Source organism: Sparus aurata, chromosome 15 (genome assembly GCF_900880675.1).
Source record: "Sparus aurata chromosome 15, fSpaAur1.1, whole genome shotgun sequence".
Classification (NCBI taxonomy): domain Eukaryota; kingdom Metazoa; phylum Chordata; class Actinopteri; order Spariformes; family Sparidae; genus Sparus; species Sparus aurata.
In genome coordinates, this window is record NC_044201.1 from 28,762,866 (window position 1) to 28,777,691 (window position 14,826).

At 43.5% G+C, this 14,826-nt stretch overlaps 1 protein-coding gene across 4 annotated transcripts in view; it reads right to left on the reverse strand.

Annotated features, from left to right (window-relative positions):
* Window positions 1–14,826, reverse strand: part of gfra1a (gdnf family receptor alpha 1a) — a 100,154-nt gene that overhangs the window by 81,095 nt on the left and 4,233 nt on the right. For 2 of the 4 annotated variants that reach the window (XM_030442141.1, XM_030442142.1), the window contains exon 4: window positions 3,556–3,726. The exons of the other annotated variants lie outside the window; for them this stretch is intronic. In XM_030442141.1, the coding sequence (XP_030298001.1) occupies window positions 3,556–3,726 (171 nt within the window). The remainder of the gene's footprint in view (window positions 1–3,555; window positions 3,727–14,826) is intronic. 4 annotated transcript variants of the gene reach the window in all.

Sequence of the window (14,826 nt, forward strand, 5' to 3'; positions counted from 1 at the left end):
CACATCAACTGATCTCATCCATCCTACACTATCAGCCTGTCATCTAGCTGCTGTATTTTCAGTTCTCTCTCTGCCTTTAGTTAATTCATGCTGCTGTTTTTGTGTGACCTCCCACCTCCCCATCACTGCCTGTTCCTCACAGATTCACCAGCTTCTCCACAGGGAGATTCTCCTTCTGACGACACTCAATCGCGAATCATCATCTGCTGCAACCAACATCTTCTTTACTTCCACTTGTCTTGTGTATTTTTGAGTAAAGTAATAAATGACGCCACATGTCCACAGAAAGCTTAAACTTTGATAGCAGGCACTTTGCTTTTGGAGGTTCGGTTTTCTACTGCTACAGCAATTCATATTTTCATCGTTAAAGTAAATGGAAAAGGTTAGAAAACTATAATTACAATAAGAAGAATGAGCTGAAATGTAATCTTAGACAGACGCCCATTTAGTCTCCATCTCACTGTTAACTCCAGACGAGCGACGCTCTCAGAAGTTTTTTAAAAAGGCAATTCAGGCGGTCCAATAATACTCTTTTTCAAATCCTTAGTGTGGCGCCGTATACGACAATTATTACCTGCGACGATGAATCTTTTTAAATGACAATTTTGGAGAAACGGTATTTACCGTTAAGCCTTCAGCGACATCCGTATTTCTGTCAGAGAACAGAGGGATGGAAAATTTTTAATTAATCTGAACGCCGGCACCCCTGAGGAAACACACACACACACACACACACACACACACACACACACACAACACACACAGAATGCAGACTGGAGCAGCAACATTTAGGCAAAACAGACGGCGAGAAGCAGAGCAGCATATAAAACTTTGCATAAACGTTTCTCTGAGAGATTTCGTCTGACTAAAAGTGTCTGAAGAGACGGATGGAGCTTCTGTACCCATCGCAAAGTACTACAGAGTTGTGTGACGCAGTAAAGAACCAGACATTTACATCATCATGGACACCACCTGCCCGTCTTCATGCCAGTGTCACCACACACTACAGCGTGGCTCTGCTTTCTACTTCTTCATCTGTGTTTAACTGAATTTCTTTAATTATACTGTCTGCCTTTGCTCGTGTCTTCCTGTGAATGTGTTCTTCATATTGTCTCCAAGTGTATTGAGATCTGTTTGAGTAAAATTCCTACTGTGTGTCATCATACCTGGCCAGCAAATATGATTTTGATTGTGTTCCCGGTGTAGACAATGTTTCGCAAGCAGAAACAGAGACACAGAGTAAGAAAGAGACGGTTATTTTACAGAGCTGAAAATGGAATTATTTCATTCTCATTCCAAAGAACAAGTCAATTCCTGTTAACACTTCTGACCTCTGCTAATAGATGCTTGACATCACGGTGACAAGAAGCTTTCTCCAGACATCTTTTGTGCCCAAATCAGAACTTTTGTATTAAATCAATGCAGAGGTGAAACATGCACAAGTAGCGAGCATGACTGAAAATTTCAAAATATATGTGAATCAGTGTCTCCATTTCAATCTACCATAGTTTATTCACTAGACATGTCTTAACTAGATTAAACTTTGGCCCGTCGTGGTATTTTATTGCTGCTTCTCCCCTATAATAACTCCAGCATGTATTATTATGATTATCTGCCAGACTAAACCTGCGGATGTTCCAGTTCTATTTTGTTTGTCTTGTTTTCATTTTTTTGGTCTTTCTGCACAGTGGAAGCGCGGGACATAAATCGCTGTCTAGGAGAGGCAAAAACAGGTGCCACATATATTATTCTATCTTTTTTTACAGCTCGGATAAATGTTAAACCGATTTGCCCTTGTTTATTCTTTATTTTACATAACTCCTGACATTTCCACTCAAATGTAAATGAGCAAATTGAAAATATGCAGTAAAAAAAAAAACAAAAAAAAAAAACAGGTGGCTGGAAATATTTCTGGTGGAATTGAAAGGGGGAGAAGGCAGAGAGGAGTGTTTGTGTGATGCCCCTCAGGTTTTTAGTCAGAACAAACAATTCAGCATGATTCAGCCTCACAACCCTATTGATGTAATCCTCCCCTGAGCAAGACTCGCAGCAGAAACTGTGTGTGTTTGCCCGTGAGAGTGCAGATCTGTGTTTGCCTCTCTGGTCAGTTGTGCATGCATAAAGATGATGACTGAGTATGTCTGTATTTTCATCTCTCAGTGAGAAATGCTCATGTCTTTGCAGGTCGGGCAAAATAATCTATTACTATACCACGTGTCCGCGGCTGTGTGCGTGCACACTTTGGGCCCATATGTACCAAAATTGAAATAATGCAGTGTATTGCAGAAGTAACGACCAAATTCATTCGCAAAGACGTAGCAAGTTAACTTTTCTGCAGGCCGTGATGCAAAATGAAATATTTCCCCTCGCACCATCACAGCCTGCAATAAGCTGTTTTTGGCCATAAAACTAATGTAGCAGTCACAGACATTGACTGCCCTCTAAAATGGAAATTCATAAGCCAAAATGGCACAGTGGGAATATCAAAACATGACATATCCTCTGCTTCTTCTACCCCCCCCCCTCCACACACACTTCTCGCTGTCTCTCGCCGTCCCTCCCCGTTCCATCCCTCCCTCTCTTCTCCAGGGTTTTTCAACAGAGAGCACATCTGCTGTAGAAACTCTTCTGAAGGACATGTCAACCCTCCCTGACACAGCTGACTAAGCAGACAGACGGACGGCCAGGCCAGTGGTCTGACACCTCTCACACGCGGTCCCAAAGGCACCAGAATCTATAACTGGCCTAATCTGACACCAAGGAGGCGAAACTCAGCGCGAACAGATCAACAGATCCACGGAAAACTGACAATACAAGACTCATATTTCAACCCCCAAACATCTCAAACTGTTCAGCTCTGACACCTGCATTTCAAATGTTGAATGGTATGAATTACAGTATCAGTTGGTGTTGGTTTGATTCAGATGTCGTTTGCCTCATTTTAACCAACTGCAGGAAACAGATGAAAAATGAGATTTTCTGGGCATAAACAGAACGGATGATATTTGATAACGAGCAGATCTTCACGCGCGGATAGTCAGGCATAGCAGGAGCAAACCGCAGCGCACGATGCAGTCCTAATCAAATTCAGCTATTACTACACGTGCTGTACATCTTCTGGCATTTCATACACCGACTATTATGCATGATGAAAAAAAAACGCAGAGACGGTTAGTTTGAGATGCTTCTCTGAGGCCGCAGGGACTAATGTGAAGTTTTTGTTTTGAAATATGAAACTTTAAAAGATAAAGCAGGAATCGATTACTCGAGAAATGTCTACAGCAGCTGTGTAGTGAGACCACCTTTACAAAACTGTACATTCCTGCAAACCATGAATATGTGGAAATATTTTTAGGATGCACCTTTATGTTCCCTTTGTTTAATTCTGTGACAACACTTTGAGGTTTAGGCAAAGATCATGTTTTGTTACTGATAACAATGTGACATTGAATAAGTATTGTGTTTCTAACTTTGACTCAAGAAAACAATCATGCACGATCAAATACACACACACACACACACACACACACACAAAACACAACTCTGTTTTGTTACCCAGTATGGCCCAATTGGGATGAGCTCTCCTGTTTCTACTGGGATCCTGCAGTTCGGTGGAGGAGGGGCTCCCTCTGCCCACAGCGGGCTCTCTGCCCAGGGAAACCCTACCCTGGGCGCCCCCCCTGCCCGGGGCTGAAGTGGCAGAGCTGCTCCAAGGTTCCCCACCCTCTGTAAGAAATGCGCTTCATTCAGGACCACCAACAAACAGCCATCAGGGGGTCATCAGGGTTCACAAAAGTCACAGGGAGGTCAAGACTCCAGATCATAAAAGGGGATACTCACAGGTCAAAGGGGAGAGTTTAAGGAAGAACCGGAAAGAGAGCATTCAGATGATTCGGACGGACAGAAGTCACATTCTGGGTTTATTCCAGGTAAGCAAAGGTGAAGGCAGAGGGTGCACACAGGAGCAAGGCTTTAATCATTCCTGAGTTTCATAAAAGGAAGGACTGTACAAGCTCAATACAGAAGAGAATAAGGAAAAAGGAGTTGTTGCCTGTAACATCGCTGAGGGAGTATAGTTCTTATCTGCAGCAGACGTGGTGAGAAGAAGCTCGAAGGTCTTTAGTTTATTGCAAGTGTCAAAACAGGAAATAATAACCGGTCCAGAACATGCTCATCTATACCTGCTCAGTGAGACTGCACGCGCTTCAATACCGACATCCTGAACACAAGCTACCGTTCAATCAAAGCTGCGGGGGATTTACGTACAAATAAAGAACCGAGCAGCAACAAAAGAACAATTTGGACAGTGTTTACTTAGATTAACCATTGACAAACTGCACAATCAGTGTGGTGAGAGATCGCTGTTTAGTCCACGTGTGAGGAGAGTGTACACAACAGCCGAATCGATTGAACAGCCACGCTAGCCTCACATGAAACGAGCCCAGAATAGAGGCATCTGAAGCCGCATGGCAAATTGGGGGCATGCAGTTATAGATTTTTAGTTAGGAGGACGGTTGTGGATGAAACAAATGCAAATTTATGTATCAATGCCCTCATTTAACATCTCTGAGAGCAAAGACTGGCACAGAGCAAGAGCTCAGCTGGATGCTGCTTGTGTGTGTGTGTGTGTGTTTAAGGCCGTGTTTGCTTTTCAGGGATGCTGTTCTGTGATCAAAAGACGAGGCACAAAGGAAGAAGGGAGAGGGAAAGAAAAAGGGGCAAAGCCATTATTCTCCAAAGAGAGGCGTTTGTTAGTTGGAGACGCTGCTTTAATCAGACGTACCGTGGCTGTTGACAACCATGATCACAGGGGACAGAGTGTAAATTCCAATCGACCGGTGGGGATCTTCAAAGTGTGCGAAGCAGGAAAAGAAAATGTATACTGCTGTTGTACTAAAAAGCAAGAAGAAGGTCCAATGAAAACATTGCAATAGGGACTTAAGATTCAGTGGAAAAGAAGCTGCGTTATACATTTGGTGACCCATTTTAGCAGTTTTTAGTTTCAGTTTCAGAACAACACCATCAGCAGATTGATTAACTGGTGGACGATCTGCCTCCTGTCTGCTGTCAGTCACACGTGCTGCAGATAGAGAAACATCCCTGTCAGACTTCTGATGCCATGCTGGTTTTGATGGGCTACATAATTAACCACAAGATTAACAGCAAGCTTCCTGCAATTCTTTTTTTTCTCAAATCTTAATCTTATGGCTGCTTGCCTTTACCTGCCCGGCACTATCGTTGTCTGAATGTTGAGGAAGGAGCGGCGTTCGGACAAAAAGGGTGAATTTCAAAATGTATCTTACAGATAACGACACGGACTGATGTCTTCATTTTGCATCCTTGAGATTGGATTGTTAACCTTTAAATCAATATATATTGTTGGATTGTTTCCCCCCTTACTACTACTATGCTCACAACATTCTTATGGTCGTGGATTTAAACATATTTTTTTTGGAAAACAAAACTTGGACAAAGAAGGGTCAAACATTGAAATTGCCTGCGAACGAGACATTTAAAGCAGGGGAAGTCCACTTCCATTAAAAAAAGGAAACGGCAGAGCGCTGTCCAGTCCAGTTTAACTTTGGTAGAGTATGAAATTCTATTAAGACACAACGGCACAAGTGAAAGCCCTGCCGGCCGGGGCCGAGGCGAGTTAATCCTGCGAGTTGACTGGGTGCAGCTGAGGGCTTAGAGCAGCAGCTTAACACAAGGCGGTGGCTTTGGCGCACCTGTCAGTAGTCAGTCATGCCTCAGCCAGCCAGGCAGAGCACAATTTGATTATAACACATCATAATTAACTACACTGAACTAAAACAATCTTCTTGTAAAGTTATTTACATTTAAACACATTCGAAACAGTTAAGTGACGGCACGCATCACGATAAAATCACCTGCAAGAAGTCGATCTTGGTGATTTTCTAATTATCTGGATAGTCGTGAATATCCTTACATGAATAACATAAAAAAGCCATAATATGGATTATTTTGAATTGCCTAACCCTGTCACCAAATCTGAGGGCTCAGCTTGTCCCCCAAATGGAAGTTAAATCGGACGTTAACCACCGAACTGTTTGCACTCCATCTGCAACGGCACAATATTATTTTTTGACAAAAAGTAAGGTAATGTGATGACAGTGAGTTTTAGTCCCATTTCAAGTGTTTTAAGCATATGATGATGATTATGACGATTATCGGGAATATATGTATTGCGATTATTTTGGCCGGGATAATCGTGACATGAAATCTTCACACCGTCCCACGCCAAGTTGAAATATAATCACTGAAACACTTGAAACCAGTGGTGTGCACAATTGTTGACAAATAAGCGCTAAAATGCCCTCCTGGGAACCAAAACGTGTGCCAAAGTGCCCTCTTGGGCGTCAAAACATCCGCTAAAGTGCCCTCTTGGGAGCCAAAACACGCGCTAAAGTGCCCTCCTGGGAACCAAAACGTGTGCCAAAGTGCCCTCTTGGGCGTCAAAACATCCGCTAAAGTGCCCTCTTGGGAGCCAAAACACGCGCTAAAGTGCCCTCCTGGGAACCAAAACATGTGCCAAAGTGCCCTCTTGGGCATCAAAACATCTGCTAAAGTGCCCTCTTGGGAGCCAAAATGCACTCTAAAGTGCCCTCCTCGGAGCCAAAACGTGTGCCAAAGTGCCCTCTTGGGCGTCAAAACATCCGCTAAAGTGCCCTCTTGGGAGCCAAAACGCACTCTAAAGTGCCCTCCTCGGAGCTAAAACGTGTGCCAAATTGCCCTCTTGGGCGTCAAAACACCCACTAAAGTGCCCTCTTGGGAGCCAAAACGCACTCTAAAGTGCCCTCCTGGGAGCCAAAACGTGTGCCAAAGTGCCCTCTTGGTTGGCAAAACACACTAAACTGCCCCCTTGGCTGGTTAAAACATGATAAACTGTCCTCTTGGGAGCCTAAACATGTGCTAAAGTGCCCTCTTGGGAGCCAAAACGCCCCTGCCCTTCAAAAAGTCTGCGCACGCCACTGCTTAATACAACAAGCCCCTCCAGGCACGTATAATAACGTACAAACAGTTTCAGTCAAGATGTCCTGGTTAACACTGGATTCATTGAAAAATGTAGTGTTGTTTTAGATGTCTTGATTACAAATTACAGCAAGTAACTGTAACTGTTTTGCTGTGTTAATGTGTATTCATCAGCTTGAGTATGTGTTTTTTTTTTTTATCACACCATCCAGAGTTTTGGGAACGCTGCACATAAATCCGATGTTTCTATAAACACTGTAAAGTTAGAGCTGTGAATTTACGCCATCGGTCCTTTTTCCTTCTGAGCGGTGCCTGACTGCATGCTCACATATATATATATCTGTGTAGGTGTGTGAGACTGTGTATGTGAAAAGTTAATTGTCCATATTTGCATGCAGCATAAAGCAGCGGAGGGGAGGCAAACCTGGCACAAGCTCCCTCCCGCTGATTTGAGCTGTCAACCGCATTTATTAACTATGATGAATCACCCCTCCACTTCACATCCAATCAAAGGCCTCTCAGAGGGACTCAAATCTGGTCACCTTTAACTAAATGATTTTCTTGGCCCATGGTGTGCCAGGAAGCGATTGAACTGGCAACCTGACGATATGGCTGCTGTTAGAATTATTCTGCCAATGGCCCACAGCTGGATCCGTCATTTTTGAAACAGTGCGGGGAATTAAGTGGCCAGCTGACATGTAGCAGCATGAGGAGGGAGAATTAAAAGGCCTGGCTGGAACGAGGAAATATAAAAACTGCAGTCGGTGAGACGTGGAGTGTAGAGGTGTTCTCTTGACCTTGCCTTTGGATTAAATCTGAACTAGGTTCAGCCGCTGCTGCATAATACAGTACATTCTACAATGAAAGCTGACAGCTACCAGCGAATCAGAATAATCTTTCTACCACAATGCAGAGGAATTTTCCTTAAGCCTCGCCTTTCCTCCCAAAGCACCAGCAACTTCCATCCATCTATATTTAACTAAAAATACATCTCGTTGAATGGAATCTTTGAATTGTTCACATTACGACACACATTAGGCTTAAAATCAGCTGTACAGAGATGAGACAAGGTCAGTGAAAACACGAATCCCCAACAGGCCGTGTCCTTCTCTCTGTACACGAGCGTCTGGAATCGCACACCGCAAACCTTGCTGAAGGATAAAGCCTTTTGATCCCGGGCTGAGCGGAAGAGTTTGGGCGGAAAAGAAGGAGGGAGCAGGGGAAAAGGAGAGAAATCGATAGATTCTTGTAGACACAGCCTCAAGTTTCCAATCTAACACAGCGCTGCATTGATTAGGTTTCATATGAGACGGGGCACAGGGACAGTGATGTCGGCAGTGGATTTGGGAGTCCTTAACAAAATAAACTCCAGTGCAGAGAACGGGACGATGAGATCTATGAAGCGGTGTTTTCTAATCCATCAAACGACGTGCTTTAGATAGATAACTTGCGTGATGGTTACTGTGTAAGGGCGCAGAAGAGAAACACAACATTTTAGTGCATTACAAAGAACTTATCAAGTAAAAAAAAAAAGCACACCTACACACCAGGAAAGAATATTGTGGGGCAACTTAGCTGCTTACTCGAGATGAAGGAAAAGGTGTGACGTCACTTTAGATATCTAGCATTGCTAAAACAATTTTTAGTTTTAATCTGCAAAGCGGTTTGACCGTTCACCAGCTCAAAAGCCGTAAAAAGGGAAGAACTCTGGAAAGGTCTTCGATTTAAATTCAGAAGGAAACTTGCTGTGAGTCACACCAGCCTGAGAGCTGCAGCACTTGATCTCTGAATGACGTGCAGAAAAGAAAAGCATCTCTTTTAATGATGCAGATAGAATAGAAAACGCTTCAGGGAACTGATGCATTTAGCTTTCAAAAAGGTGAAAGAGAAGCTTTTCCGAGAACTTACACAAAAGGGGGTCTATAAGTGCTCTGTCATAGTTTGTGTGTCACATCTGACCTCATCACCTAAACCAAACCAGGAGAGTCATGACTTCATCAGAGCAAACGGGAAACAGCACGGTGCGCTCTGAGTAAGAGTCGTTTTCTAATTTAAGAGTCATTTAGATTTTCTGTTCTTGCAAGATATATATTCTCATGTTTATTATGTCTGAGTCAGATATCACTTCATACCTCATAATCATTTTACAGACATTAAAATCAGCCATCTTTCTTTGTGCTGTGGACGGTTTATTCCTGTCTGCAGTGACTCATTGTTGCAAATATTTTTTACGCAGGGTTGGAAAACTGATTTGGGCCCTTTTTTTTCATGAATATCGCAGCTGAGGGATATAAGTTGTGTCTATGCTTTAGAACATAATCAAATAAAAATACGAAGCTCCACAGTCTGACAGCAAACTTTTAGTGAGCTCGCAACTGCAGCCTACAGACTTTTGTTTTTGTACCTTTCACAATAAAAGTCCTAGACGGTAAACACTGTGCAGAGCCTCTTTTTCACACTGTTTTGGTGTTTTTGTCCTCATTAGCATTCGCAGTGATGTGTGAGAGTGGATGCATTTTGCAGGAGGCATGGTTTGGTCTTTGTATCTGCCTTATTTCCTCGTCGGCTGAGAAAGGACGGAGATCGATGTCATTGTTTTTTTAAAATGCACAACTGTCAGAAAAACATGCCGGGATCAATACGAGGAACTGATTAACTCTGAAGCATAAGATTTCAGTGGATGGGACGACTTGGAACTGGTTCACAGCTGGAAGTGGCTCTCCATTTCCATCCCTACAACCTGATCCGATTAATCGTTGCCAATTCCGATCTGGTGCATTGGATCAGCTGAAGCCTTCAGGAAGTGAGGAAACACCCACTCACTTCAACAACTTCTACAAAAGTAAACACTAAATCTGCTTGCTCGGTGGCAAACAGCGTAGGACTGTTTATATCCAGAACAACTCCCAGCTACAAACACATTTGACTGAATAAGCGTGAAGCAGGGAATGGCAGAAAAAAAAAAAAAACGAGAGAGTGTGCTCAGTCAACCAACTCCGGATAAATAAAAGCAGAAAAATAAAGTTAAGAGAACAGGCGGGATGCGCTCTCTCTCTCTCTCTCCAAAAGATACAGCACAATAAATTATGTTTCTACCGCTGTAACTCCTCTGCTTTCCCTCCCCGACTCTATCTCACACTCACAACACTCACAACACACACACACAGATGCAGGCACACACACAAACACAAGCAGGGTAAGAGATAGCGGTAGACACTCTTATCTCTAAACATTGGCAGCTCATAATGAGAGTGACTTCCTCTGCAGCCAGTGGTTGAGTGGTGCTGACAGCCTCTCAGCCCTGTGTGTCAGCACGGGGGGATTTGAAGCGCTGCCTTGGCTTGACAGCCGGGGCCACGCACTTACAGATGTTTTCACACTCGCACACACACTCACATATGCACACATCGCTCCAACTTCGCTTCAAGGTTGACTTCAGCAGTAGGAGGGGAGGAGGACAAGATGTGTTTGAAGTCTTGACACATGGAAGAGACACAATATTGAGCTTTGGTGTATTGGGGCTTATGAGTGGTGAGTGGGTGATACACAGCGAGCTGCTGTACCCAGCCAACTGGGAAGAGGACGGAGCTTAAGGAGAGAGTTTAAGCCAAGCAGACATGAAAACACATCGACAGAGGATAAAAATTCATTATGAGCCAGAGAACACAGTTTCTGATTGCTGCATAGCCGCAAGAAGGAGAAGAAGAACATCTGAAACACGCACAGGTTGGAGATAAAAGGCTCCAAAACTCGAGCTGTCTTCAGGTTTAGTTGAATTTACGCAACAGCTTCTGATGCCCTCGACATGTAAGGACGGGGAAAGACACAGAGGAGAAAAGGGTTCAGACAAATGTGTAAAACTTCTGTCCATAACTTGACACCGCGTCGTACATCTCAAGCATTTCTCTGTTTACATCAAAGTTTTAAAGTACACACAGCGGTTCGAGATAAGTGCTGCCAACTTAAAAGCTGCTATCACTTCAAAACTGCCAAGCAACTTTAAAAAAAAGGTCAGTCCGCAGGCCGGAGTGAAAATGATAGTCGTATAAACTCATCTTTATTCATAGGTGGCACCTCCTGCAACCTGTGATGTTCTTATCCGTGTTCACCCACTGCCGCCCCATCATTTAACCACAGCTGCTGTATTTACGCTAAGTCACTTCTGGCTGCTGCCCAGACTGACGATTACGGTCTGTGTCACTTTTTGCCCCCGTGTTACATTTCTTTCACCTCCTCAAAATGACACCTGGCTGACAAACTTAAATGGTCTCTTATCTGCAAACACTGCACTCATGCACCGTAATCTGTGTGGCAATTTGCCCAAAATCCCACATTTTCCAACATGCAGAAATGTTTTACAAGGTAAGCAAACCTCTGTTGGGACTTTGGCTTTCGCATAAGGATCCAGTGATTAACCGCGCTCTGAAACATCACGTCTGTATCTGTCAAGGCCCGATACACCGAGCGTTTCTATTGTGTCACGTCAAATTAGAACTCTCTCTGACAGAGCCCAGTCTCCTTTTGTACAACATATGTCTGATTTCATCTTTTCACCAAGATCCATGCTTTAGTCTCTGAGGAATGAACAAAAATGTTGTATCGTGAGCTGGTCTAGAAGGTGAGAGAAATTTGGAAACATAGCTGCCAGGAACATCATGGTACAAGGCTGGAGGTCAAAACAGCTGCATAAGAGAAGTCAAATTATTTAATAAATGTTTAACTAAAAGTCCACTTTGACCTGACTTTTTCTTTATTCATATGAGTTGTTTTGCACTGTTTGATTTGATAAAAACTCCAACAAAAGCCAACAAAGACATGGTGTGAGGACAAACTACAACAAAACCATAAATAGGATTTTTATGCATCCATACTGTTGTGAATCGAAACACTTTTCCCTAGACCATCAATCCATCATCATTATTGCATCATTCTAGATGTCTAGAGTGTCACAAAAACAAGGTGATGCGGAAGGACGGCAAGACGGACGGGAACAAAGAGTAGCCGATGTAGAAGAGAAATGTTTTGAGAGGGTTACGGGGGAAAAAGTACCTGGAACAGCGAGTGTTCATGAATACAGAAACACGAAACTACCCGCGCTGTGTATTCATCCATTTCCAACACTGCTTTGATTTTCCGGCCGCCCGGGCCAAATGGTGTGGCAGTAATTCCAAGTCCACTTTAATCTCAGAATAATGCTCTCTGTTTCTGTGTTGCTCCCTCCTGCATGGATCAGTGACTCATAAACATGGGCAACCATTTTATCTGAAGTCTGCTTCGCTCTCCTTCCTCCAAGCTTGTACAAACTCACGCGGCGTGATGGAAAATGATGTTTTTTTTCCCTGCTCAGTGTGATGACCACCTTTCTGTTTACGGTTTGTCTCCCTGGTGTCTTATAAAAAAAAAAAAAATCACATCTCTCTCTCTCAGTACAAAGACGAGTCCCACACCAACACGGACGTGAGGAATCTGTGCAGATTCAGCTCTTCCTGTTCTACACAGGCACACTTCTTTGTGTTGTATGTGTGTCACGCGTGTTGTGCGCTAATTGTGAAAGCGAAAACAACCCACTTTTCCACTAATAGGAAAGCAGCGGTCTCGGCGGCGGTTCCACGGGCAGCAGGAGAACTCACTGAGCCCTTTAATGAACCGAAAGAGAGACATCAAAACAGGTAGAGCTGCTGCAGAGACGCAGAGAGAGGAGACGCAGGGACTGAACACGGGGAGATTTTGCAGGGAAAAGAGCGCATGCTTTGTTATATCATCACGTATGTGTGGTGTGTAGCCTCGTGAGAAGGCCTCTCATGTGTCGTATATTGAATAGAAGGAAAGATTGCGGAGTTGCTGGTCCTGCTGACGTCCATGCAGCGAAATATATGCTGATCAGAACGCGCATGATGGTCTAAACACAGAGAAGACGACATTCAATCTGTAAATCCTGAAAGGTGTTACAGCTGAACTCCAGCAGCATCCAGCCCTGTTGACCACATGTTGACCATTTTGCAGAACTACTGCAGCAGTTGCTCGTTTTTTTTTAGTGCAGAGGAGAGATTTGTCTGTGTCTCACTGGACTCAGCCCCAGAGGTAAAGGCATCCTGCCTCCGGGAGAGATCTGAAAATAATTAGCTGAATTAACCCACTGCTGAGTGCCGTGTGCTTTTGCGCACATCTATCAGCTACAGTGTTGTTTTTAATCAGAGCAGATTATTAAGATTTCTGTAACGTCAGTGTTCATGTTTTATACATCTTGTATCCAATATGTGTTTGTATTTATTATTTATAACCATTTTGTTTACAGACACAAAACAGTCTGCCAGAGTTTAAATCTTACAGGCAGAAAAAGTAGAAATGCTGTTTTTAACGAAGTTGCATAGACTTCCTCTCAATCACCACTTTTGACCCCGACGTCGGTCAGTGTGTCTGTTTCTTCGCTGACGTCTCAGGACATCAAACTTGTGTAGCAGCCGGCTGATAACAGTGTGCAGAACCGCCAACATGAGGACACATGGGAGAAGAAGCTCTGGTGCAGCTGAGCCGTGACGAGGAGACGACTTTGAACGTGTTTACAAACAGCAACCGTCAAATCCTTCTCGTTCTGCCTTTAATCCCTGTTAAGCATCCTTTAATGATTTTCTGTAAATCAGCAAAGACGGCACATATATCCACTCCTGTTGTTCTGCCGCTGTGACGTGCGTTCGAGACGCCAAGACGGCACCCTAAATGTCTCGCTAATGAAATTAGACTGACGCCTATGGGTGTCTCGTTGGGAACAGGTGTTCAGGGCACAGCAGTGTGAGTGTTTGAGTGTCTGTGCATCTGTGCACTGTATGTACGGGTGTCACTGGGGATTAGTCGCTTCAGTCAGGGGACGTGGGGTCGATTATGGAATTACAGGATCGTGGTGGCTGCCCATTGTTCCTATAGCCCGGGATCATTGCCCGACTGAGACGAACACGGGACACGCTCAGAAAGCATCCTGAAATAGGAGGCCGACCACAGGCCGCTGAGTTAGAGCAGATTATTAACTATCGTTCATATTTTGTCTCGCAGGATGAAACTGAAGGTACGTAAAAGACAGAAAACGTGTTCAGGAGAAATGTGCAGGTGAAACAGCAGACGTAAGATAAAAGAAGTTGCACAGAGACGTCCTATAGACAAACAGAAAAACAATCAAATTGGGTATTATACTGGACTTTAATATCACTCCTACCTTCAATATAACGTTCTGTGCAAAACAACAACGAAATCTGCATAATTTGAAAAACAGGAGTCTCCAGAGACTATACTGTTCATATCGGTCGCCTTTCCAGCTATGCATCCTTTTTTCTGGCTTCTTTGTCTGATGATCAGACTCCTCTCACAGCTTCATCTCTGTCTGTGTTTGCTCTCTGCGTCGTCCTACATGCTCATCACCATTTCACCTGCCCAAAGCGAAACAGACATATATGCAAAGCTACGCATGTATCAACATGAAGGAATATCTGAAGCAGAAGTCCCAACCCAGCGGTCGGGACATAACAAGAGGTCCAAAATCACTATTTTTTTTTCTTGGCTTATAAAAATCCTCGAACAATGACGAGGGTTCACATGTAAATATGTCTTCACCAAAACTGTCAACTGAAGGCCGCGGCGGCACTGAAGTCAATACAAAATTAAAACAATTTTTAAAAAAATCAATCAGTCATTTGGCTTATTTTGAAAGCAAAATAGCAAAAGAAATGATTTGCTTTGTCTGCTGGATCTAACTTCTCGAATTGGAGGGTTTTTGTTTTATGTCTTTTTTTTAATTTTTGCAGTGTTGGTGAATCAAAACAAGGATTTATAAAAACTTCTTCT